Genomic DNA, 24,322 nt, shown 5'->3' on the forward strand with positions numbered 1-24,322 from the left:
TAGATTGGCACATATTGGAGATGTTGAGAGATTGAGAGAGTGAGAGAGAGCCTTAAGACTGAGAAAGAATGAGAGAACTGAGAACTAACTAAACACTGAGCACTGAAGGTTATATATCACAGTTGGGTCGGGTTTTGGAAGGGAAGACTTGCCACTCGACCTGCTAGAATCGGTTTGGGATGGTAGGAACCCATCGTCGACCAACAAGTTGTCCGGTCAGATAACGGACGGTTCGAGTTTGGCCGGGTGGGTTGGGTCTTCGGTTTTGTTGGACAGGCCTACTACCACTAACAATTTATCATGTCAACAAAATGTGAAATTTGTTATTAAATTTATTGTGTCCATTTTTCAAAAAAATTCAAATCTCAAATTTCACCCTAAAATTTACCCATGGTATATCAATCACTTCAAAACAAAGATAATAGAGATAAAAAAAAAGAAAAAAAAAAAGAAAAAGAAGAGAATAAAGAATTGGGGTACAGCCTAAACGAAAGGAGCGAAGCTTGAATTAAGCTTCGGTCGCGCCATAAACCGTGACACTCGCTCGACACCAACAGTAACGCTTCACGCGCATCCCTGTCAATCCCAAGGTTCTCTCTCTCTTCCTTCTCTTACACTATTTCCCTAATGTTTCTCCAAACCCTAGTTCTCAGTTCCTTTGTAACAATTCTGCAATTTAAAAATCCAAAAAAGTTAATCAAACTTACTCTTGTTTGCAGATTTTAAGAATTTAATCTTATTTATATGCGGCGGAATTGGTTATTATGGCCGTTAATCCGCGAAACTGAGAGCTCCGAAAATGGTTCAATTGAATGCAAATTTGTTTGATTCCTCCGAGGTTGAGGCCGAGGCCGAGGCCGAGGCTGGAATTTTTGAGCTTGAGCATGTTCCATTGTCACAAAGGCGAAAGCTTTTGAGGGCTTCAACTAAGCGCCATAAGGGTTTTGGTGGCATTGTCCAAAATGGAAGCGAAACAAAAAAATCTATGTCAGTTCTCTCTTTTATTTTGTGTTTTCTGATTACTTATTGTTTGTTTTTAATGTCATTATAGATTTTATAAGTGTGGGTTTAGTGCTAGAAAAGCATTGTTTTTTTGTTTTTTGTGTTTTAAATTTTATGCAGGCCTTGCGTTGATGTCGTCGTCAAAAAAGAAGATTTGAACTGTGATTCATCACAGGTAATTTAGCATTAAGCAATGGATGTATATATTTCTGTGAACGAGGTCTGGTTCAAATGACGCTTGTTAGTTTGTGGGTTTAAAACATATTGGATGCATGTGTGTAACCTACTGATAAATTTTAAAAAAGAGGGCTTAAAGTGTTTAAATACACTATTTGTCCCTTAAGTGTAGGCCATAGGAACTAAAATGCATCATTTTAAGTTTGTTAGGGACCAAAGCGATCACTTTTAATTTTTAAAGGACTTAAATCACTTTCAATTTCCAGGATTAAAATCACTCATGAGATAAATTTTAGGGACTAACAATATATATATATATTAAAAAAAAGTGGCTTCTCTAGAGGCACTTCAACTTTTAAAAAGAAGAACCTACCCTATTAGCTTGTTTTGTAATGGGATTTTTGCTTATTTGTGAAGTAGCATGAGCTTTTCTAGACAGCCCCTGAAAATCTATTCAAGGTTAGCTTCTAAATGCTGATACAGCTTTTTGTATTTTGTAAAACTGCAGCCCTTCCAAACTTGCCTTTATTGTTTGAAGGTTTGAATTTTTTCATGTATTAGGAAATTCAATGAATGCTTTACTTGTTCCAGAATAAAATTTTGCTTTCCAATTAGTAACTATTGATTCTAAAGTGCTTGAATATCAAATAAAAGTCATCTTTTAAACCTTTTATAAATGGAGCCTATTTTATGGTGGCATATTTTGTCATCTAAATTTTGCAGAGTGTAGAGAACTTTTGGTAATGAGGTTTTCATTTAATATATATTAGGGGTGGCAATATTTAACGTGACCCGAGAACATGACATGGATCTTTTGTGGGTTAGTGTTTAGTGTAAATGCCTAAATGGGTTTGTGTCAGAGCGGGTCGACTTGCTTTAACCTGCAATCAACCCAAAATGATTCAATTCAGATAAATAAATGTCATTTTATCCAACATAAATTTAAATTTAAAATATAGAATTGAGAAATTAAAAGAATATAACTGATTATATTGATAAATTCTTAATTTTCTTATTAAAAATTTTTTTTTGGTCATTTTTAAATGAGTTAGAAATGGGTTGTGTAGGTGTCAACCTAACAAGACTTGTATATTAAGAGTTTGTTTAGATACCGCTTATTTGCTGAAAATTGAAAACTTATTATTGAAAACACTGTAGCAAAATAATTTTTTAAAGGCAAAACATAATAGCAAAACCCATGGCTGCATTTTTCAGTTCTTGGTGGTCCGTGAATAGTACGCATGGGACCCACTAAAAAAACGTAAAACGCGAAAAACTCTGTATGCAAACACACGCTAATCGTATTATGTGGGTTATATCATGTCAACCGGCGTAATAAATGGGTTGTATTAGGGTTGAGGAGTTTTGACGTGACTATTAAATGGGTCAGGTTAGGGTTGACCCATCTAGTCAAATATGAGACGAACACGACTTGCTAACTTGAATTGCCACCCCTATATATTGGGTGCTCTAAGACTCGATGGTCAAGAGATGCTAAGTAGCAAAAGCTTTTGATATCTTGGATTAATAATTCATAAAGATGGAGAGATTGAAAACTATGTGAATCATACGATAAGAGCATGGTGGATGAAGTGGAGAAGCACATTATGAGTATTGTATGATCGTAGAATACTTATTAAGTTAAAGGGAGAATTTTATAAGATTGCTATAAGACCAACTATATTCTATAGTACTAAATGTTGGCTATTAAGAATCAACATATTCCTAAAATGAGTGTAGTTGAAATAAGATTTTTTTTTTTTTTTGATAAGTAGGTGAAATAAGAATGTTACAATGGATAAGTGGAAATGCTTGAAAATATATGATTCCAAAGATAGGGGTGACCTCTATTGATGAAAAGATGAGGCAAAGTCGTGTGAGATGGTAATAAATGGTATGCCTTAAGATAGAATAGAAATGGAGGAAAAAAAATGCATTCGGCCGATTCCGACTAATATGTTGAGGATTTATAGTTGATATCAAAAAATTGGGATTCAGGTGATAGCCTAATGGTAAGGACTTCCTTTGTGGTGCCTCATGTCGGTTGTTAGGACCCCACCTCCCTCTCCCCCACTATTCACCCATTAGAAAATAGCCGACCCCAACAAATTTGGGGCTAAGGTTTTGTTGTTGTTGTTTGCTATGTAATGTTTTATTATTTTAGAATATGACAAATAATCAATCCTAGGAAAAGAAACAGAAACGGTCATCAGTATTCCTTATGTTGTCTATAATCTTTTGTAATTGTTTATATGCTTCCCAGCCATTTAATTTTGTTTTCATGATTATAGGAACCACACGAATTAGGATAGGATTGTAATGGAAGCTGTTTACATTGATCCCGTGGTCAGTATATAACACCCCTCCCATTTGCATCAAGATTGGATATGGAGTTATGTATGCATGACCTATGGTCTTGAAACTAAAATTTATATTCTGTTAGGCATTGCAAAGTAAAGTGAATATTTGCTTCAAGAATTTATTATATGATGATTGTGCCAGGTACTTTGGTTTGAACAATTTACTTGCAGTCGTTATAATTGGGTTTAGAAATTTTAGAGCACAATAACATTGAAATGGTATAGAGGTCTTAGACATTGGCGAGAAGATAATTTAAGGCATTAAAGCATAGGACTGATTACGGCTACTTTGGTTGGAATAGAAGTTGAGCCATATTAATTAAAAAACAAAAAGAATTTGTTGAGTACTCCGTTGATGAATGAACCTTTAGTTTCTTTCTATTCCCTTTTCCTTTTTCCATGCATTGATAATATATTATTAAGTAGGTTTAAAAGGTAGAGCTTTTTGTTTCTGATAAGTAAACACAAATCGAATTTTATTCTAGTAAAAATAATAGGTTGGCTAATACTTCAGAGAGTTAAGAGTAGATTTATCCTTTATATTGTGGTATTTATAAAAAAAGATCAATTGTACTGTGGGAGACAATGGAGACACACTGTCAACAAAAAGAGTGGATACCATGTCTCTTGTCTAATTAAATTAATTAAACTGTTGAGAGAATTTTATAAACTCTAGAAGTCTTGGTAAATCATATAAAGGGCAATTAAGAAATAAATGGATTGCTGATGAATTGAGGATTGAGGACAGATTTAGGGATGAATTCACTTTGTGAAGTTTGAGTTTGTTATCTATCGTCTCATACATGTGTTTTACTTACCCAAAAAAAGTCTCCTACATGGGGCTCCTGTCTCTCTCTCTCTCTCTATTTATATTGTTTTTTTCAGTAAATAGAATATCCCTTAATTATCAAAAAAAGAAAAAGAAAAAAGAAAAGTAAATAGAATATGCTTGTTCTGCAGGGAGTTCTCCCTTTCCCTTCTGCTTGCTCTGCCAGAGTAGGAGATCAGCAATTGTCAAAGAAACAAAATTATGATATTAAAGATCCCAGCAAAGTTTCTTCTGAAGATCCATGCTGCAGAATTCTGCTTGACTCTGCAATTGATCATTGTTCACAAAGTTCTATTTGCGGAAAATATGTGGGTATGCCTGGAGATGGCAACCACCATGACACTCAAGTAAATGCATATCCTTATTCTGAGCAGGGAAGATGTAGTGGAGTTAACACTGATGATATTGGAGAAGAGAAAAAACATGATGTTGATGATTGCACTTTGCACAAAAGTCAGACATTGCTGGTGGTTCCTGCCAAAATTAAGGTTGAACATTCTGACAACTTGCTAAATTCATTGGGTAATGGTGTAAACGGCTTTGCTGGTGATGACATGTCAGCAGTTGCGGTAAAAACTGAAATCCCCAGTGACTTTCCCGATGATGATCTTGATCACATTGTGCTGAAAGAGCGGCGAAGGATGCTGCTATCAAGGTGCCATTTTGTTATTTATCATTATTATCTAGTGGTGCCTATTTCTTTAGATACATTATGAACTTATGATGTGTCCTTGTTGTCAATATGTGGTTTTCTAAGCACGTGTCTTTTCAATTTCCTGCCACACAAAAACACAGGCACACACACACACACACACACACACACACACACACACACACTCACACACTCATACATACATACATATGAAAATATGGTGTGTACATATATAGATGTATGTGTGTGCTTATGTATGTGTATATCTGTGTATTTGCATATGCATGTATGTAATGTAGAACTAATCAAATATGGTCTTTCTATGTTATTTTGCAGGAAACTGTTGGAGCTTGCTAACCCACTTCAAGAGGTAATTTATTTTTCTGCTATTTGGTTGGTTGAAGATATTTGTAATTCGTGAGAAGTAATAGGGTATTTTTTCAATACCCTATTATGCAATTTTATAGTAAAAGCATTGTGCTTTTTTTTTTTTTGGTTGGAAAACGGGCTTGTTTTCCAGTATTTGTTTGCAACATCGAAAATAAGCCGGAAAACATTTTCTGATGTTTGGTACGCATAGAAAATTAATAATATTTTCTTTTTGATAAGTAATAAGATATATTGATATCAAAAGGGAAAGACCCTAGTACACAGGGAGTGAACAAGGAGCCAAACAGATCAAACACAAAAAAGCATTGTGCTTTTTTTTTTTTTGGTTGGAAAACGGGCTTGTTTTCCAGTATTTGTTTGCAACATCGAAAATAAGCCGGAAAACATTTTCCGATGTTTGGTACGCATAGAAAATTAATAATATTTTCTTTTTGATAAGTAATAAGATATATTGATATCAAAAGGGAAAGACCCTAGTACACAGGGAGTGAACAAGGAGCCAAACAGATCAAACACAAAATTGCAAGAATCTAGGAAAACAAACAGAGAAGGGAAAGATTTGTTTTGCAAAGCAAACAACCAATCCAACAAAGTTCTAAAAAAGAAAAGCTTAAGGTCTGGAATAGATCTCTCAGAATCTTCGAAACAACGACTATTCCTCTCCCTCCAAAGACACCACATTAAGCCATGAGGAATGATGGACCATATATAACCATTTCGATGACGACCAAAGCTGCCTTGCCAGCACCCTAACAGCCCCAAAACAGTAAGGGGCATAACCCAAGATACTCCAAATAAACCCAAGACCATAGACCAGAGATCCATAGCAACGGGGCAATGGAGGAACAAATGGTCAACCGATTCAGCATTACTCTTGCACATGTAGCACCAATCCAAAATATTTTCTATAATTCCAACCCAAAACTTTCATTTATATCATTAATATAATATAGAGCAAGTGCATGAGTATATACCAATTAAGTTGCTAGAAATGGTTTGTAACACGTAGTCAACTCAAATTTGGGTTTCATGAAACCAATCTTAGAAACCAACAAATCATTTGCACCAATGAAATCAAGCACAAGCAGAATCAGAAACTATTTGAAAAGGTTGTTCACTGTGGGGAAGACTGGTCAATATCTTTAGGAAGGAGGTGTGGGAATCGTAGTCCCTGCTGTCACCTGATATGCGAAATCACTGTCATTGGCTCATATCCTCTTACCTCCACAGCATTGATTAATTGATTAATGTATTTTTAATGTTTGGGGAAAAAAGTAAGGGGTTGACCTGATCTCATGGCATCACAGTTCTAAAACAATAGTGATCCATTGAAATCATGTAATTTTTCCCTGAACCTGAGTGTGTCAAACACTCAAACCCAAACATTACCCAACCCGACCCATTGCTAGGTCTACCTATATCTCAACAATGAATTTGAAGGAGCTAAATCCAGGTGGGAGGTTGGTAGTCAATTAACTTATGAAACCCCTGCTTCTCTCCCTTGTTGGCTTTGAGTTCCTTATTGACAACTTGAAATATGAAAAGGCTTGAACCCTAGCTTATTTGGGAAACCCTATTTTTATGGCTTTAAGGTGAAAGTGCAAGGTATGCATAAATATAAGTTTTGGATTATGTTTTGATTGCTAAGGAATGTGTTGATAGCAGATTAAAAAATGGTATACAGGTTTTACTATGTAAACTGGAGTTGGAAAAGGCATACGATCTTGTAAATTGAAACTTTGTTATATATGTTGGTGAAATGTGGCTTTAGCAAGCAGTGGAGGAAATGAATTATTTATGTCCACAGTTAGTTTCTCTGTCCTCGTAAATGGGAGCCCTAGTGTTCTTTTTGAAAGCTCCATGGGTTGAGACAAGGTGATCCAATATCGCCTCGTTTATTATTAGTGGTGATGGAGGCTTTAGATAAACAGTATATAAGGGTTTTACAGTGGGAGGTCAAACAATGAGCCATTGATGATCTCACATCTTTTGTTCGCAGATGAAACTTTGATTTTATGTGGTTCTGATCCTGAGCAACTTGGGTATCAGAAGTATGTGCTGTTGTGTTTTGACATGGTGTCTGGCCTAAAAATCAATTTAAGCAAATTTGAGATGGTGAGGTCCCAAACATATTAGTTTTGGCTGAGATTCTGGACTGCAAAGTGTCTACCTTGCCTATGAAATATTTGGGGTTACCTTTGGGGGCTAGTTATAACTTCAAGGCTAAAAGAACTGATTTTGGAGAAGATGGAGAGAAGGTTAGCAGGCTGAAAGAAGTTGTGTTTATCAAAGAGAGGCAGAATCACTTTGATAAAGAGCACTCTATCTAGCTTACCTACCTATTTTCTTTCCTTATTCCCTATTCCAGTAAGTGTTGCTCATTCTCCTGAGAAGTTACAATGGGGTTTTGAGCATGGGAGGGTTAGGGGATGATGTCAAATTTATTTAATAAACTGGAACGCTGTATGACAGCCAGTCTGATATGGTAGTTTGGGTATAGGAACCCTTGTACATTTTAATAATGCGCTGTTGGGGAAATGGCTTTGGGACAGCCAGTCTGCCACTGATACTAATTCTTTATGGAGAAATGTAGCAGCTATGAAGTGTGGGTGTATTTTGGGCAATTGGACTTCCGGTGTGCTTAAGGAACCTTATGGTGTGTTCTTTTGGGAACCTATCCGTAGAGGATGGGGGAGGTTTTCACGATATGTTGAGTTTGGGGTGGGTAATGGACTCATAGTTTGTTTTTGGCTTGAGTTATGGTGTGGAGACTGGAGATACAATCCTAGAGGATGCTTCTCTGATGTTGTATTACATGGTTAGAAATAAGGAGGTGTTTGTGGTGGATAATACGAATTGGAATTCTGGGGTACTTCACTGGGATATTTCGTTTACTAGATCTGTTAATGATTGGGAGGTAGGGATTTTGCAGTCATTCCTTGGTCTTCTCTATTCTTTTAAAGTTACTAGGGTCGAGGAAGACTGGATGTGTTGGACCCATACTAGGATGGTATTTTTCAGGTTTAAGTCCTATTATCGGGCTCTTACTACAGGTTTCCCTAGAAAAGCATTTGGAAGGCTAAGATTCCTTTTAATTAGCGTTTTACACATAAAGCAGTTTGTGACAAATTCTTACCATGGAGAATCTTTGGGGCAGAATATGTGCCTTGTCGATTGGTTTTGCATGTGTTAGCAGTGGGGAGACCACTGACCATGTGTTACTTCATTGCGACTATGCGCATGATCTTTGGTCTATGGTGTTTTGTCTTTTTGGAGTGCATTTGTTATGCCAAAGAGTGTGGTAGAGGATTTGGAGTGCTGGAAGGGGGGCTTTGGTAACCATCATACTGCTGATGTATGGTCCTCATGCCTCATTGTGTTATGTGTACCATTTAGAGGGAGATGGATCTTTGTACTTTTGATGGGATTGAGAGTTTTTCTGTGGATAAGGCTCTCCAGTGGGTGTAAAGGAAAATCTTTGAGGGAGAGTCTCAAGAGGCTCTTTGGTCACAAAGCCACATTGAGAATCTAGAGAGAGTCTTGAGAGGAGAAGTAGAAAACAGAGAACACACACATGAATACATAACAAACTTTTCCTCTCTAAAAATTTCAACTTTCATTCTGAGTCCATTTGTTTTTCTTGTTTTTGATTTCCCTTTCGTTGAATTTGAAACACTATTTTGAGAGACAGATTGACCAAAATATTTTGAGAGAACAAACCCAATCCTGAGAGGGGCAACCCACAATCTGTATGGCTCCATCCATAACCCCAAGTCTCCAAGTACAAAAACCCACACACAGAACCAACAACAAATACATATCAAAAAAAGAAAAAATAGTGTTTTTCTGTGGAGATAAAATTGTCTCCTTTATGATCTGTGTTTGATTGGTTGGCTGCCTTAAATGGCCATTTTTGTCTACCTTGGAGGATTCTATATTTATGTAATTTTAGTTGATGCTTTGTTGCATCCTAGTACACTGCCTGTATGGGGACCACTTTCGTTTAACTTTCAATAAAACATTATTACTTATATAAAAAAAGTATAAGGTATGCATAGACGGTTAATGCAAGGTATAATATGAGGGATGAAAGTGTGTTGGGCACCTTGTACTTATTAAAAAAAAAAAAAGGTTGTGTTGGGCACTTTGTAGGTTGATGCCTGGATCCTCGAGTCAAACACCTGCCTGGGCACTTGTGATGTGTTGGTTGGTGCTAAATTATAATTTTTTGGCTATGATACTTTGATGTTGCATGTTTTGCTTGGAAAAGAAGGAATGTTTTACTTACGGTACTTAATTGATTTTTTGTTTACAGAATTTTGAAAATTCACTAACTTTTGTACAAATGTGATAGCCAAATTGGAGACTGAATTTTTTTATTTTTGGAACTCAGTCTGTTCATATGATATTCATTTTAATGAAACAAAATAAACACAACAGTGTTACTTAAATGCCCTGAGATGGACCAAAGAAGGTGGGTTCAAATTTAAGGTAATATGGGAAGTTAAATGGATTAATGCTTTAATTTTTTGAAACTTGCAACCGTTTTTGACATTTCTTAGAACGGAGCACCTCACCTATTTTGTGGCTGAGGGAGTATTATTTAGGCATTTATGGACACAGGAATTGGCTTTGGAGAATTTGTTTCTATGCACATTTTACGTGTTGACGATGGAGTGACTACCCTGTACATTACAACCCTGTACATTACTAAGTCTTTTGGACTTCTTTGATTCCATGTGTTTAGTTGTTTTCTTTTGTGTGTGTGTTTGTGTATTCTTTTATTTTTCCATTATCTTTCTTTTTCTGCCATTAATTCTCTCTTGTATAACTTTGATTAACCTGTGTGGAGTACCTTCGCTATTCTTTTATTTACTGAATTCACTTATCAAATAGTGTAAAAAGCCAAATTCTGCCTTTTTGTTACAAAAACTGTTTTAAAATGATTAAACTTGCCATAAAATTCTTCAATTCCTCCACATACTACACAGTGTTGGAAAAAATCTGAAGTATCTTAATGCCCATGAATTCTATGCTGTAGATTGTAATGCAAAACACTTATTCATATCCAGAAATTAGTAAATTATAGATAGTTTGTATATTGTTGCTTTCTTGAAGAATTAGTGTCCCTTCTTTATGCTTGGGTAAAGTTTCATTCCCAGAAGAGGATTTTATAAGAAAGGGTCATTATGAAATTCACCTTTGTCCTCAGTCAGCCTATATTCTTCTCTGCTGCTGTGGAGAAAGAGTTCTTGCTCAGCATGAACTTAGCTCAGAAGGTAGAGAAGAGGACTATATATCTCTATATTGCTGGTTACAATCACTATGATTGAGTAGGATGACCTCCTGGGAAGTCCTCGAGTTGCACCCCTTTCTTCTAACTTATCCAAAAAAAAAAAAAAAAAATGATTGAGTGGCATGGCTTGCTTTAAAAGAATTATAAGACGTGTTTTATAGTTTGTTCCTTTTAGTTCCTGTAATTCTTCTTGCGTCTAGTATTGTCCTTTTTAAGATTCAAAAGATATATTGAATTTGTTTACTCAGTAAATGTGATCTCACTGCAGTGTGGAATCTTTCATTTTGCTACATGAGCTCAGTCATACCTTTCCCATATATATAAATCTGTGTGTGAGCCCTTGTGCACACATGCTTGTGTTTGTCTCCCTTCCCTGGCTAATTAATTTCTTTTGTAATCAATATAATTTATTATGTAATCCCCCTTCCCCTCCTCCTTTCAAAGAAAAAAAAAAAAAAAAAAAAGAAGAAGAAGAAGAAGAAAAAGAAAAAGAAAAAAAGAATGGAAACAAAAATTTGGAGATAATATTATTTCTATGTCTATGTATGCATTGGTTATTACCTTCTTTGATTTTTTTCTTTTTTTTTTTGCTTGCTTTCTGTTTTCCATGCAATGCACACCAGGAAATATGTGGCTTGCAAATGTAGTATTACTCTTTGATATCTTGTGTTTGCTACTAACTTTAAATACCACAGGGTACTTCTGGAGGCTTATCAGAAATCCTTAAACAACAGTATGCTGAAAAAGGAAAGGAAGACATTCATATTGGAGAGTTAGTTCCTGGAAATCAGCTTGACGACAAGCCTGAAGGAACTGCTTTTGTTTCCTGCAGAACTTTGGTAACTGGTTTGCCAGATGACATCATTGCAGAAACATCTTCTGTAATCAATCAATATTCAAGCGAATCAACTAAATCAGGTGATGATATGGAAATTCATGTAAGTGACAAGAACTCGTCAGAAAGAATGATGTTGGAGTTGAATTCATCTGAGGGGCAGGGTTATGCGCCTGCTAACACAAGTAGTGCATGTACTTCACTTTCATCAACCTTTGTTAAGGTCAAGGATGAACCTGGGGATAACAATGACTTACCTGACCCTGACAAGAGTGCTAGACATAACTTTTCCTTTAACAAGCAGCCATTGAAGAGTGAATTGGGAGCGTCTGATAAACTATATGGAGATGATGTAGACCATATGCCACTGCGATCCCGGATGAAGATGCCAACGTTGGTGGAAAATAACATATTGAGGAACAATGAATACTTGAAGAAAAGTGTGCTGTCTTCTGTTGGGTGTAGCATTATTGCTACAGAATCTGCTGATCCAATACACATCAGCCGTCCACGGAAGAGAAAAAAGACCGTCACGTAGTTTCTGTTTTTGACATATTTATATTAATTATATTTTCTTGTTCTAGCATTATTCCACTTTTCTTAGGGTTTTCCTGCTTGTTAATTCAATTACAGTGATTCAGTTGAGTCAGCATTGGAGGAAGATGCTCCTGGACTACTGAAGGTATATATAGCCATGTTATTGTTGCAGTTCCTGTGACATTTGGATGAGGATTAATGGAAATGTCAATTGGCAGGTGTTGATTGACAAAGGGGTCTCTGTTGATGAAATTAAGCTTTATGGGGAGATGGAGAGCGATGAAGCTCTTGATGAGTCATTTATTGAAGAGAGTTTTTCTGAGCTTGAAGCTGTGATTACAAAGGTGTGCCACAGTTCTGAGATTTAGATGTATTTCTCGTCTTTGCCTTGCAGTTGCTCTGATAGTATGATGTGGTTTTCTTTTACTTTTGTGGTTTCTCTGTTTTAAACCATATAGGTAAACTATACATGAAATCATCTTAAGGTTATTATTGCTCTGAGGATGAAAGACATAAGTGACCAATTAAAAACTGAACTTGGTTGAAAGAAAAGAATTGACATGGATATGCAGATTTTTCTTAAGAAGAGATAGAATCATTGATGTTTTATTTTGGTGAGTATCATGGTTGCTAGAGATGGCTAATTTTACTTTTGTCTATTCTAATTGAAAATAAATTGGATTTATGGGCGAAATGTAATTTTGGCTTGTTCACCTTTGTTATGAAGTATATGCAATATTTTCTGGAATCAATTTAATGAAATGAAAGAAAATTTGGGAGGGGCAGTCTCTAATTCATGTTGCATCTTTTTAATTTTTTGTCTACAAGATTAACAATCTATTTAAATGTGTTGAATAATAGGGTCTACTGTCTCTTTGGTTATAATAGTTGGAGTTCATTGTTCAAGTTCCTTTGTGATATAAGATCATTGTACGTATATCTTGATTACGCTCAGTCATCATACTGGCAAAAATGCCCTTTATTAGGTGCCCAACATTATATTAGTTATAAGGCAACTGTCCATAGCTTTCATTAAAGTCATGGGTAGAAAGAGCAATTTTAAGTTTTCCATCATTGTTGTAGTGATAGCTCTCACTAACAGTCAGTTATTGTATATACTACTCCCTCTGATCATTATTGTTTGTCTACTATTTCATTTTGAGATGTCCTAAAATATTGTCTATTTTGAAAAGACAATGAACAACATTTTTATTAATGTTTTTAACTTGGCCTTTATTTATTACTGATGCTCTTTTGCCTGTTTCTATGTTTCATTGGTTGTCAAATTTGATGCCCCATATTTTGCAAGAAAGGACAAAGCTTCAACTATTTCATATATCATCTATTTTGTCTCTGGGTTCCCTTTGTTAAGAATTGTTTTTAAAATAAATATAGTGCAATTTGCAGCGGTTTATGTTTCCACTCTAATGGGAGTATTGTTAGAGATTAACAAAAACAACCTAAACATTGTTAGGATATCTATGGTACTCCAAGAATTCATAAATTAACTGTCATGTGGAGCTTATGTATTCAGAGAGATCACTCTAAGATGTAACACCATCTTGACTGACCTGTTGTACCACACATTTGTTCTTGGTCTTTCATGTTGCTTGATAGCCATTTGATTTCATCCATTTTCCTAGCTTTATTTAAAAAATCCAAGGCATACTCCCTGTTGGATGTGAAATGGTTTCCCTTGTATGAGAAACAGAATGGAAAAAACAATATTGCTTCGGTTGTTTATGTGATATAGACATGAATGTCGAACATTTTTATTTGATACATAGACATGGAACATAGATGTGACATGCCATAGACACATTGATTTAGAAAATATCGCATAGACCATGGACTCTCCCAGGGAATAGTATTTGTTATAAGAAAAATAATCTTTACTTGTATGAAAGCAATATAAGAGTTGGGCATTTTCTGTAAACAAAAAATTGGTTTATACAGTTGTCTTAAAGCACATGGTTGGTGTTAAAAGGAAAGAGTTATATTTAGTTTATTCTTTCTAGTATAATAATTGAAGTTTGGGTCAGTTGAATTAGTAGAGGAGTTACTTTTTCTTTTTAACTGAATAAACATCATTTATTTAATAGCCAAAGATTATGGAGAAGAGGCAGATGGTTGCAAATCATCTCCCCCCTCTTGGTAGTAAACCCAAGTGGTAGATATAGTGACGGAGCCTTCTGCAGAAAGAGGTAGAGCCCAAACGTCTGAAGCAGGAGTTACTTGTTGGAGGGTTTTTCAGCACTAATTTGTTGATTGGTTTACGTTATTAAAAAAAAAAAGATGTTGATAGGCTACAATGATAAGAGTTTCACGTTCCTATGCAAGTGCATTGATCCAATTCTTGAGAGTGGCTACTTCATGTGGATATGTAAAGGTTAGGAGCATATAATTAAGGATAGCAATGGGTCCTGCTAACAAAATCTCCCAACTGTACTTGGGGTTTAGTTCTCTACCCCATCCCCATCCCCATCCTGCTCTATCCCACCTAACATAGCATGTGGTTCCATTATCTAGTTGCCTAGCTTGCTTTAAGAAAATCCAAATGCTATAGCGGAATGAATTTGGTGAGAGAGAGAGAGAGAGAGAGAGAGAGAGAGGGAGTGTGTGTGTGCGTGCGTGTAAATGGAAAGTTGGGGGGGGGGGTGTCAGTGCGAATCAGAAGTAGGGGGAGGGGCAGCTAATTGGCAAAAGGAGAAAAAAAATTTAAAGTAGTTTTCGTATCATATATTATATAATAAAAGTTGCAGCCTGTAACTTGTGGTTGTGCCAAGCGGACAGATTCTTTATTTTTTCCTCTGCTTGATTTCATGCCTTCTCTCTATCTCTCTCTCTCTTCTCCACTGTAGAAGCATCAGTTTGATTATCCAGTTCTACTCAGGGTTCTGGGTGTAGCAGGAAAATAAGCTATATGTGAAACAGTGCTCATACAAAAATGCTCTTTCTTGGCCATTAGATCAGCAAGGGTGTGATTCAGATGGAACAAGAGAAGATAAGGTCTGTTGTTGACTGGGAAGTGCTAAAGGAGAGAGCAGGCAGCAGCAGTGAAGCCGGATGGTCGACGTGATTTTAGATATTCCCAATTCATTAGAAAGTCATTGCTCATAGATAAAGACTGTTTCAACATAACAATATGACTGTAATAGTGGACTTGAAATTGTAACCTTCCATTGCTCTGTCTTTGATAGCATGCAGTTGATAATGAAGACAAATATTTAGAAAGTGCAGTGAGGGATCTTTATAGGTAGTCAGTCTTTAGTTAACTCTGCCCATGCAATGCCCAAAGACTTCCATGCCTTTCCTGGTTGGACTTACCCAACTGGAGATTTTGGACAAGTTTTTCTTCATATTTAGAGCAAGGAGTGAAACTACAAGAAAATTTTCTTTATCTTTATGGATAACCAACTCATTTTCAAATATAGTTGGAGCCTCTTCCCAAGAAATGGGTAAAACAAATGGAAAAATTGGAACATGAGAATAGATTTGATTCCAATGCAGATTACCCATCACAGACTCACTTAGACAAATCATCTGATCTATTCCATCAACATTGATTCTTTCCTTCATGAGGAAATTGCATAAGTGATGATTGAGATCACCAATTCTTTCCTCCTTTTTTCAGAAAGCAACATAAACCTCTGACCTGCGAGTCATGTTATGGGGAACTCACCATTCCTGCTCTTGTCTGGTAACTTTGGCAAATGAAACCAAAAAGATCATGGAATTTTGAGTGGGGCACAAGCTTTCTTTGAAGACCTAATCCGTTGAATGTACTGCATAAAAAGAAGGTGAAAGGTTACAAGTCCTGAGGATTGCAGTGAGCTTCCTAGATAGAAGATAGAGAGAGGAAGCATTGTACCGGGCCTTAGGTGACAAGAAGGAAGTCATTAACTCACTTCAAGATGGGGTTTCCATGCTTTGAAGACCTAATCCATTGAATGTAATGCATAAAAAGAAGGTGAAAGGTTACAAGTCCTGAGGAATTGCAGTGAGCTTCCTAGATAGAAGATAGAGAGAGGAAGCATTCTACCGGGCCTTAGGTGACAAGAAGGAAGTCATTAAATCACTTCAAGATGGGGTTTCCATGCTGCAAATTATGAGTATGTTATAATTAAATTTTGCTTTCTCTAAGTGAAACTCTACTTCCAAAATTTAAAGAATTTTAAAAATACCATTGCGATTAAAAAAGTTTCTAGAAATTTAAAGAAATTTTATAATTTATATTATATTATTTTAATTATTTTAAAAATATATATTATTTTAATAATCTACCATACTTTTTTTTAATAAGAGTCGGGTCTTATACGTGATTGCATTGTGTGTTTCAAGCAAGTATTAACATTTTATTCTCTATGAAACTCTACTACTTTACAGTCTTTACTTATCAAAAAAAAAAAAAGAAACTCTACTACCTAAGTTTTAAAATATTTAAAATACTATTATGATTAAAACTCAATTATCAAAACTTTCAAGAAATTTAAAATGTATTTTCTTATTCATTTTTTGAATTATTTTTGTAATCTATTATAATTTTTTGTTTTTATAAAAAATTGGTTTATACAATGTGCTCTTGCTACTTTTTTTATTTTTATTTTTTCGAAATCTTATTTATCTATCTATTTCAATTATATTATTGAAGGTTTTTTTTGATGTACATGTGATTTTTGATTAATCTGTGCATTGGATAGACACTTTTTGTGCTTGCATTGCGTGGTTCACCATAGACGTGTACAAAGTGCTTTTACCATGTGATGCATTCTAACTATTTATTTGGATTAGCTTATTTTGGGAAACTTATTTTTAAAAGTGGAGCTTGTTTTTATATATACATATATATATATAAAAGGTAAAGAAAAAGTGGAGCTTGTTTTAATTAGTGAGTTTTTAATAAGCTGTAACTAGAAAAAGTTGAGGCTTTAAAAAGCTATACCTAAATAAACTAGGGAAAATAATATCACCAATAAGCCCTAACAACTAAATAAAAATTATTAACATAGTATTTACTCTAAGTGAAACTCTTTTACTAATGCTTTAAGAAGTTCAAATTAATTTTATGACTAAAACTAAATTACCAAAAGTTTCAAGAAATTTAAAATAAATTTCATTATTATTTTAATAAAAGCTTGGGTGTTACGTTATTTATTTTTTCCATGTAAATTAATTTTTGTTCTTTCATTTATATAGTCTATTTTATTGTTAAATGTAAGTTATATTCTTGAAATATTTTATTTTGAGAGAGAGAGAGAGAGAGAGATTGATTTTAATTTAGTTTTATCTAATTCTAGAACTTAACTGTTTTTTTATTGGTCAGTTGAAATTTGTTTTAGGTTTTCTTAGTTAATTATTTTCATTACTATTTTAATTAATTTCTTAGACTCAAGAGCATTTTTGTAATTCAATAATTTGGTATTCTTAATTCAATTAGAATTAGGTTTTATGTCTCTATATAAGCAAGCTATTGTGTTCCTAAAATATTTCCAATGGTTTGATGGGGTGGCTTCATTTTTCTATCTATTAGAATCTCATATTCCCATTAGGGAAGAGAATGATAGAATGAGATGGAAGTTGAAGAGAAATGGGGATTTCACTGTGTGATCTTTTTATGAGACATTACAGTGCTCATCTTCTATGCCTTTCTCTTGAAGAGTTTCATTTTTTGTATGGACAGTGGCTTGGGTGATAATTCTCATTTGTGAGAACCTAATCAAGAGGGGTTATTCAATAATGAGTTGGTGTTGTATGTGTCATCGTAGTGGGGAGACTGTGGATCACCTTTTGTTACATTGTAGTGTAGCTTTTGGGTTGTGGAGTTTCATATTCAGGTTGTTTGGGAGTTTTACCAGAGAAGGTTCTTGATTTATTATGTGGGTGGTGGAGTAGGGGACCAAATATCTGGAATTTCGTTCCTTCATGTTTGATGTGGACTATTTGGAGGGAAAGAAATCGATGTACTTTTGAGGGTGTGGAATGCATGTCTACTCAATTGCAAGCATCATTCATTAGCTCTTTCTATGAGTGGTCTTTTGTATTGGGTCTCACATATATTAACTTTGTTCAATTCTTCATAGAGTTGATCACATGTAGATATTTTTTTCAATTGTAATTTTTTAGGCTACTTTATGTATTTTTCCATGGAGGAGTCTCTTTTCAATAAAATTATTCTTACCTATCAAAAAAATAATACAAAATATTTCCAATGGTTTGGTTCTTACTCCAGCTAACCCTAGGTACTAACTCGTAGATTTATTCTCTCTTGCTTGGTGCTGATTTCTAGGTTGTCTATCTTTTTTATTTTACTGTTCTTTAATTTTGTTTGTTGTTGCATCCGTTTTGGTTTTTTCCTACGTCAAGTTTTGGTATCAGAGCTGCTTTGTTCTACATCAATTTTGGTGTTAGTCCAACATATCAAACCAGCCCAGCCGATTGATAAAAAATTCATGCCCACTCTGGACCAACACAACATACGACCAGTTTTGATTAGGCTACTATGGAACAAACCCTAAAGAATATCGTGAAAACTGTCCAAAATCTATTTGCAAAGTTAGATAAGCATGTTAGAATATATGACCAATGGAATGCCTGATTAGATAGAATGATGGATGGATAATGATAGCATCCATCCAAAGGCTGACCAATAATCTTGAAGTTAATGCTTCACACACAAGATAATAATGTTGAGCCTCCAAAAATTTGTGTTGAAATGGAAGTTTTGACGTTAACAGATATTGCTGCTATAAAAGCACACTGCAGAGCCTAAACAGTATGATGGAATGTCTGAACCATGTGCAATAGACTTACTATAGCCTGTGCAAGGAAAACTCTATTCTAATTTTGTTTATTTATTTCTAGAAGTCGGTTGCATTCTTATTGGTCGTTTGGATTTTATTTTAGGTTTTATTAGTTAATTAGTAATTTGTTTAATTTCTTAGAATTAAGGTTATTTTTGTAATTTAATAATTTGGTTTTACTAGGTTAATTAGAAGTAGGATTTAGTCCTAATAATCTATATAAGATACTATTTTACTCTTGTGGAGACAATTTGGTTGATTAATAAAATCCCTCTTGTGATTTTTTCAATGGAGTGTTGTTGACTCCAGTCAACCTTAGGTGCTGATTCTTGGATTTGTTCTCTCTTGTTTGGTGTTGAGTGTTGACTCCTAGGTTATCTTTCCTCTTCTTCTTCTTCCTCTTCTTTTTTTTTTCCTTAATTTTGTTGTTGCATCTAGCGGTAGATAGGGTTCAAGTTACACTTGAGGTAAATCATGGTGTGGAGAGATTTAATCCCCATGTCATTTGATTTCCCAAAATGTGGTAAATTGAGGAAGGTTCCAAATAAGAGCCAGAAATTTGAACAATGTAATACTTTATTGAATAGATCAAATACTTGTTCAATCTCAATGTTTGTTGATTTGGTGTGGTAAGACGATGCAAGATTGAGTAATGAAAGTCCTACTAATCACAATGGTGGAAGAAACTATGTCAGAAATGCAAGTTCTCATTCTTTTGTGACAAAATAAAGAAGACCAAAAAAAAAAAAAAAAAAAGGCAAAACGACAAGGGGTTTTGATTTGATGAATGTATGGGGCAACCCAGTGACCTCATATTGAATGGTTTGCAGTTTCTTAGCAAGATATCCTTGATGAGTGGAATTGTGAAGTATTTGTTAAGGTTTTCTTTATGGACCTACATTTTGGATTCTGCTTGTTGTAATGAAAAGCAACTTTCCTAATGGGATTATGGGGGTGGGAACTAACAATTGTACTTTATGTCTGTGTTTAGCATGGTTGAATATAATCATGAAGGCAAATTTTTTTTTTCCTTCCTTTCTTTGTTTGCAGCAGTAAAAAATAACAAAGAGCTGTTCCAATCAAAGAGACGAAGAAGAAGAGTTTTGAGAAAGTAAGAGACGTGGATAATAATGATTCTCATTGCCGATAGATCTAATGGAAATCAACAGTGTTAAAAGCTTGTAAAATGCGAGAAGTTATACCAAGTGTAACTTTAACTTATCTTGTATATGCATACATCCATACATACATACATGGGCCATTTTTTGTAAATATACTTGAGGTGGGTAGCGCAGCCAAAATCCACCCCCATCCTCACTGGGTTCATAATTTCTCTCCCTATTCAAATCCTCCCTGATCAGGGTATATTAGAGTGGGGTAAATTGCTGCTCTACATATGATCTTCCCTTCTAGGATTTGTCTAAGTGGGATCAGTACTATTTGACGGTCTTAGCATGTGAGATTGTTAAATTTATTTGTACCTGTATTTGATTCATATGAAGGACATACATTGGGTGCGTGTGTAACTTAGAAATACTTTTTTAAAGAAAAAGTTGAAGGGCTTGCTTAAAGTTTAAGGATTGTGGGTTCAAATTTGGGTACTGGGTAATCATCACCAAATTTTCTCCTAGGAAACACTCAATTATTTAAATCTAATGACTGTGGTTTCCCCTAAAAAAAATAAACAAAAAGAAAAAGGAACGCTAACTTCTTCAAAATCTCATAATTCTTGTTTTAGTACACTATAAAAATTTGTCATTTTGATTCCAAAGCAAAGCACCTGGATAATACCTGAGTAACATTAGTTCCTTCTCTCCCTCTAAGACTTTTCTAACTTTTCAATCTTTTTTTCCTTATGATGTAATCTACATTTACAACATATTTGAGGGTATAGGTTGAGACAATTAAATTGTAGTTTCTGCATTCTATTGCTGATGTAATAGTTCCTGCCTAATTGGTGGATTGTCTGTAAGAATGACTTCGGAGTGTCATCTGGCGTGTGGTAGTAATGAGTGAAGGAATAGAGTTAAGCACTTCTGGTGGTCAAAGTCTCTAAAATATGATATTATTGATTTATTTTTTTTCCATGTGGCAGTTTGCACCTTTCGATGAATTCGGTTCCTTATCTTAGTTTCTTGATTCATGTGGACAGCTTTTCTCTCAGCGGGAATCCTTTATAAAATTTGCTTCTGTACGATGCACAAAGGGTGCTAGAGCTACATATTGCTTGGCCTGTCTATTTTCACTTGTGGAGCAGGTAACAAATTTCTTAAATCTGATTATCTGAATATAGTGGATGTCATACTCATTTTTGTCCATTAGCTAACCATCTATTTGTATTGGGTGATAAGTTTTAATTTTTTTAGTCATTCTTTTCTGATATAAGTTATTTCATTTTTTTATAGGCCCGATATTTGCAGTTTCGACAATGGCCTGTTGAATGGGGGTGGTGCCGAGACCTCCAATCATTTATATTTGTCTTTAAAAGACATAACAGGTGCATGATTTTCATCATAAAATTGCTAGTGTTTGTATGTTTGTCAACTTGACATTGTTGGCATACTGCCTAATATAGCTTCAGCATTTGAAAGTTGGGATTGATTGTTTTAACACTGTATTAAAGCCGTATAATGTTGAAGGATCCTTGTTTTATAAGTCTCAATGATCCAAAACCTATTAGTTTCATGTGTTCTGAAAATATTAGGCCTGCTGTTGGTTTGGTATTATTTGGAAGGTGCACACATTAGGGGATGTGTTCGTGTTAGCGTTTTGCTGATATAGACCTAATTCTTAATAGCCTAAGCTTTTGGGATTGATGCTTTCTTACACAGATGATGTCTGATGTCTATCTTTTTGTCTACTTGTCTAATGTTAGAGTTCCTGATGCAGGATAGTGCTGGAACGTCCTGAATATGGTTATGCAACGTACTTTTTTGAGATAGTGGATTCCTTACCCGTTGACTGGCAGATCAAGCGTTTGGTGACAGCAATGAGGCTTAGTAGCTGTGGCAGGGTTTCTCTAATTGAGAACAAAGCATTAGTGGTAATGGCTTTAGTGCATCTTTCAAGATGACTGGTCAATTATATCATTTTCTTATGGTTATTACTGACTTTGTTATATTAATTGGCCTACTAGGACTGTATGTATATAATAAATGTCTATGATAGATGTGCCATGGGGCCATGTATGGCTGGGTAGGAAACTACGTTGACCTCAACCTTCTGCTCCTAGATTAGGAAATTTGGTTTTAAAATTTTTTATGTCATTGTTCAATCTGATGCTTGGGACACTTGACTGGATTCTAAACTCTGTTAGGTTAACTTCTAACATCATGTGTAGGCTGTTACCATTTAAAAAAAAACATTCCTTGGATTTTGAAAAGTCCAAGGTATATACTAATGCTTATTGCTAAAATTGTTTGCAGACTATTTTCATACAAAAATTGGTATAGTAGCCCGAAGGAGGTGTGTTTGTGTGTTGTCTGTACTCTGTATTATGTTACTTTAACTGTTTCATTTCTCTGATTATCAAATGTCAGTTTTTCATATGCGTGCTCATGGTAATAAAAATTTGAGTAGCTTCTCATTACATTTGGAATTTGTACACATAACTAGCTTCTCATGTCACCGATCCCAATTGGAAAAAGAAAAGAAAAGTTACTTCTAGTGTTACTCTGTTTGCAATCTAATTTCTTTTAGCTATGGCCTGTACTCATAGCTGGCAGTTAATGTAAATCCATCAATTTGCTTTAAAAATAGATTGGGTTGGGTGGTTCTGTTACTAAGCAGGTGGCTGGTTTTGGGTATCTTAAAGTTGATCCCACCATTAAAAATGGGTCTGTTTGGGCTCTTTACCGGCCAATCCAAGTTCTACAGATCAGTTGTAGTTTTTATTTTTTGGGTGCAAGAAGAGTCTAGGAGAAGATGAACAAATGCATTTCATTAGTATGGGCCAAAGGCTACCTTAAAAAAAGTTTCCTATCAGGGGTAGTCAGTTGATTGTTTGATTTTATTAAATTACCTTTTTTTTAAAGTAACTTTTTTAAAATGTTAAATTCTGAGAATAATACTGGCTTGATGGTTCTGGTTTGGAGTTGACCTTATTTATCATGTTGGATTTGGGTTGAGCGTTTAAGGAACCACCCAGAATTATGACATAGATTTCTCTAACTGGATTTACGGTTAAGATTATTTGGTTCATATATTTCTTTGCTTTTATCATAAACTGTCTTCTTGACTCTCTCTGATTACCTGCTGTATGGTAATGTATTTTGAGGTCCATATATATTTAGTAAAGATGAATGTTGAACTTAATATAATTGAGGTAGAATGTGCAAATGTTGAAGAACTCTAGGTAATACATATGCTTGGCATGACTTGAATTTTGTAATGCATACAATGCAAATGATTCGGGGAAGAAGCAGCTGAAACGAAAGTCTTCATCATGCTAGACTGGTGACTAGTAGAAAATGCAATGTGGTTTGAGTATCCATATTGTGTTTAGCTAATTATGAAGGGGATGGACACAAAATTTGTAATGCTAAATGCTGGTTAAATGAAATCTCCTACTAACTATTTAAAAACAAATTCATGATGCTTCTGTAATAATCTATAAACATGAAATTGATGCTATTTGCCTATATATGTCTTTTGCTGTTTAATTGTGTCTTGTGCCTGGGAATCTGTTAAGGTTGGAGAAGACTTGACAGAAGGGGAAGCAAAGGTTTTAATGGAATACGGTTGGGTACCAAATAGCGGCTTGGGATCAATGCTTAACTATTGTGACAGAGTTGTGCATGATAGAAAGAATGAGAGAGACAGCTCAGAATGGAGATCCAAGATAGCAAAGATGCTGATGGATGGTTACAACGGTGGAATTAAGGTTGCAACCAACATTCCAAAGAAGCTTGAGAACAACGTAGGTTCACAAAACCCAGAAATTAAGTTGGAGTTTTAACTTGTGATTCGCTTGTTTTGAAACGTGTAAATAATTACATAGGCTAAGAAAAAAGAAAAATTATGAGCTTTAGGACAATTGCTAACGGTTTATTGTACTGGTGTATTTGTCTCGTTGTACATGAATAAAATTTTCCTTTTATTTACTTTTATTTTTAAATTTTGTTTATAAATTTTAATTGTTCTAAGTGTAAGACATTCCCTTTTATGTCAGTTAATAAAGAATTGTCGTGGGATTTCTTTTTTTTTTGAGAAACTTGTCGTGGGATTTGAGAATGGAGAAATTGTTCCTTTTATTTCACTTTCATTGGCTATGGACAAAAAGTGATTGTCTGTGGTGTATGTGATCTATTTTAATAAAATAATCATTTAAAATTTAATAAAAAAAGGGGTAAAGTTTCACTTCAAACTAGACTTCTATCTCTCACTTAAAAATTAACATCACTTTATATTTTGAAAATTTAACAATTTAATTGTATGTTTTTTAT

The 24,322-nt window shown here is 34.8% G+C and overlaps 1 protein-coding gene across 1 annotated transcript; it reads left to right on the forward strand.

Moving 5' to 3' along the window:
* Positions 1–447: 447 nt before the first annotated feature.
* LOC111999650 (uncharacterized) lies at positions 448–23,986 on the forward strand. Its single transcript, XM_024031782.2, has 12 exons — positions 448–590; positions 720–987; positions 1,123–1,177; positions 4,500–5,023; positions 5,357–5,390; positions 11,402–12,075; positions 12,175–12,223; positions 12,297–12,422; positions 21,031–21,135; positions 21,284–21,375; positions 21,768–21,921; positions 23,569–23,986. Exons 2-12 carry the CDS (start codon positions 800–802, stop codon positions 23,833–23,835), a joined length of 2,268 nt encoding a protein of 755 aa, XP_023887550.1. The 5' UTR covers positions 448–590; positions 720–799; the 3' UTR covers positions 23,836–23,986.
* Positions 23,987–24,322: the final 336 nt, after the last annotated feature.

This window comes from Quercus suber, unplaced genomic scaffold, assembly GCF_002906115.3.
Source record: "Quercus suber isolate HL8 unplaced genomic scaffold, Cork oak 2.0 scaffold_227, whole genome shotgun sequence".
Lineage (NCBI taxonomy): Eukaryota > Viridiplantae > Streptophyta > Magnoliopsida > Fagales > Fagaceae > Quercus > Quercus suber.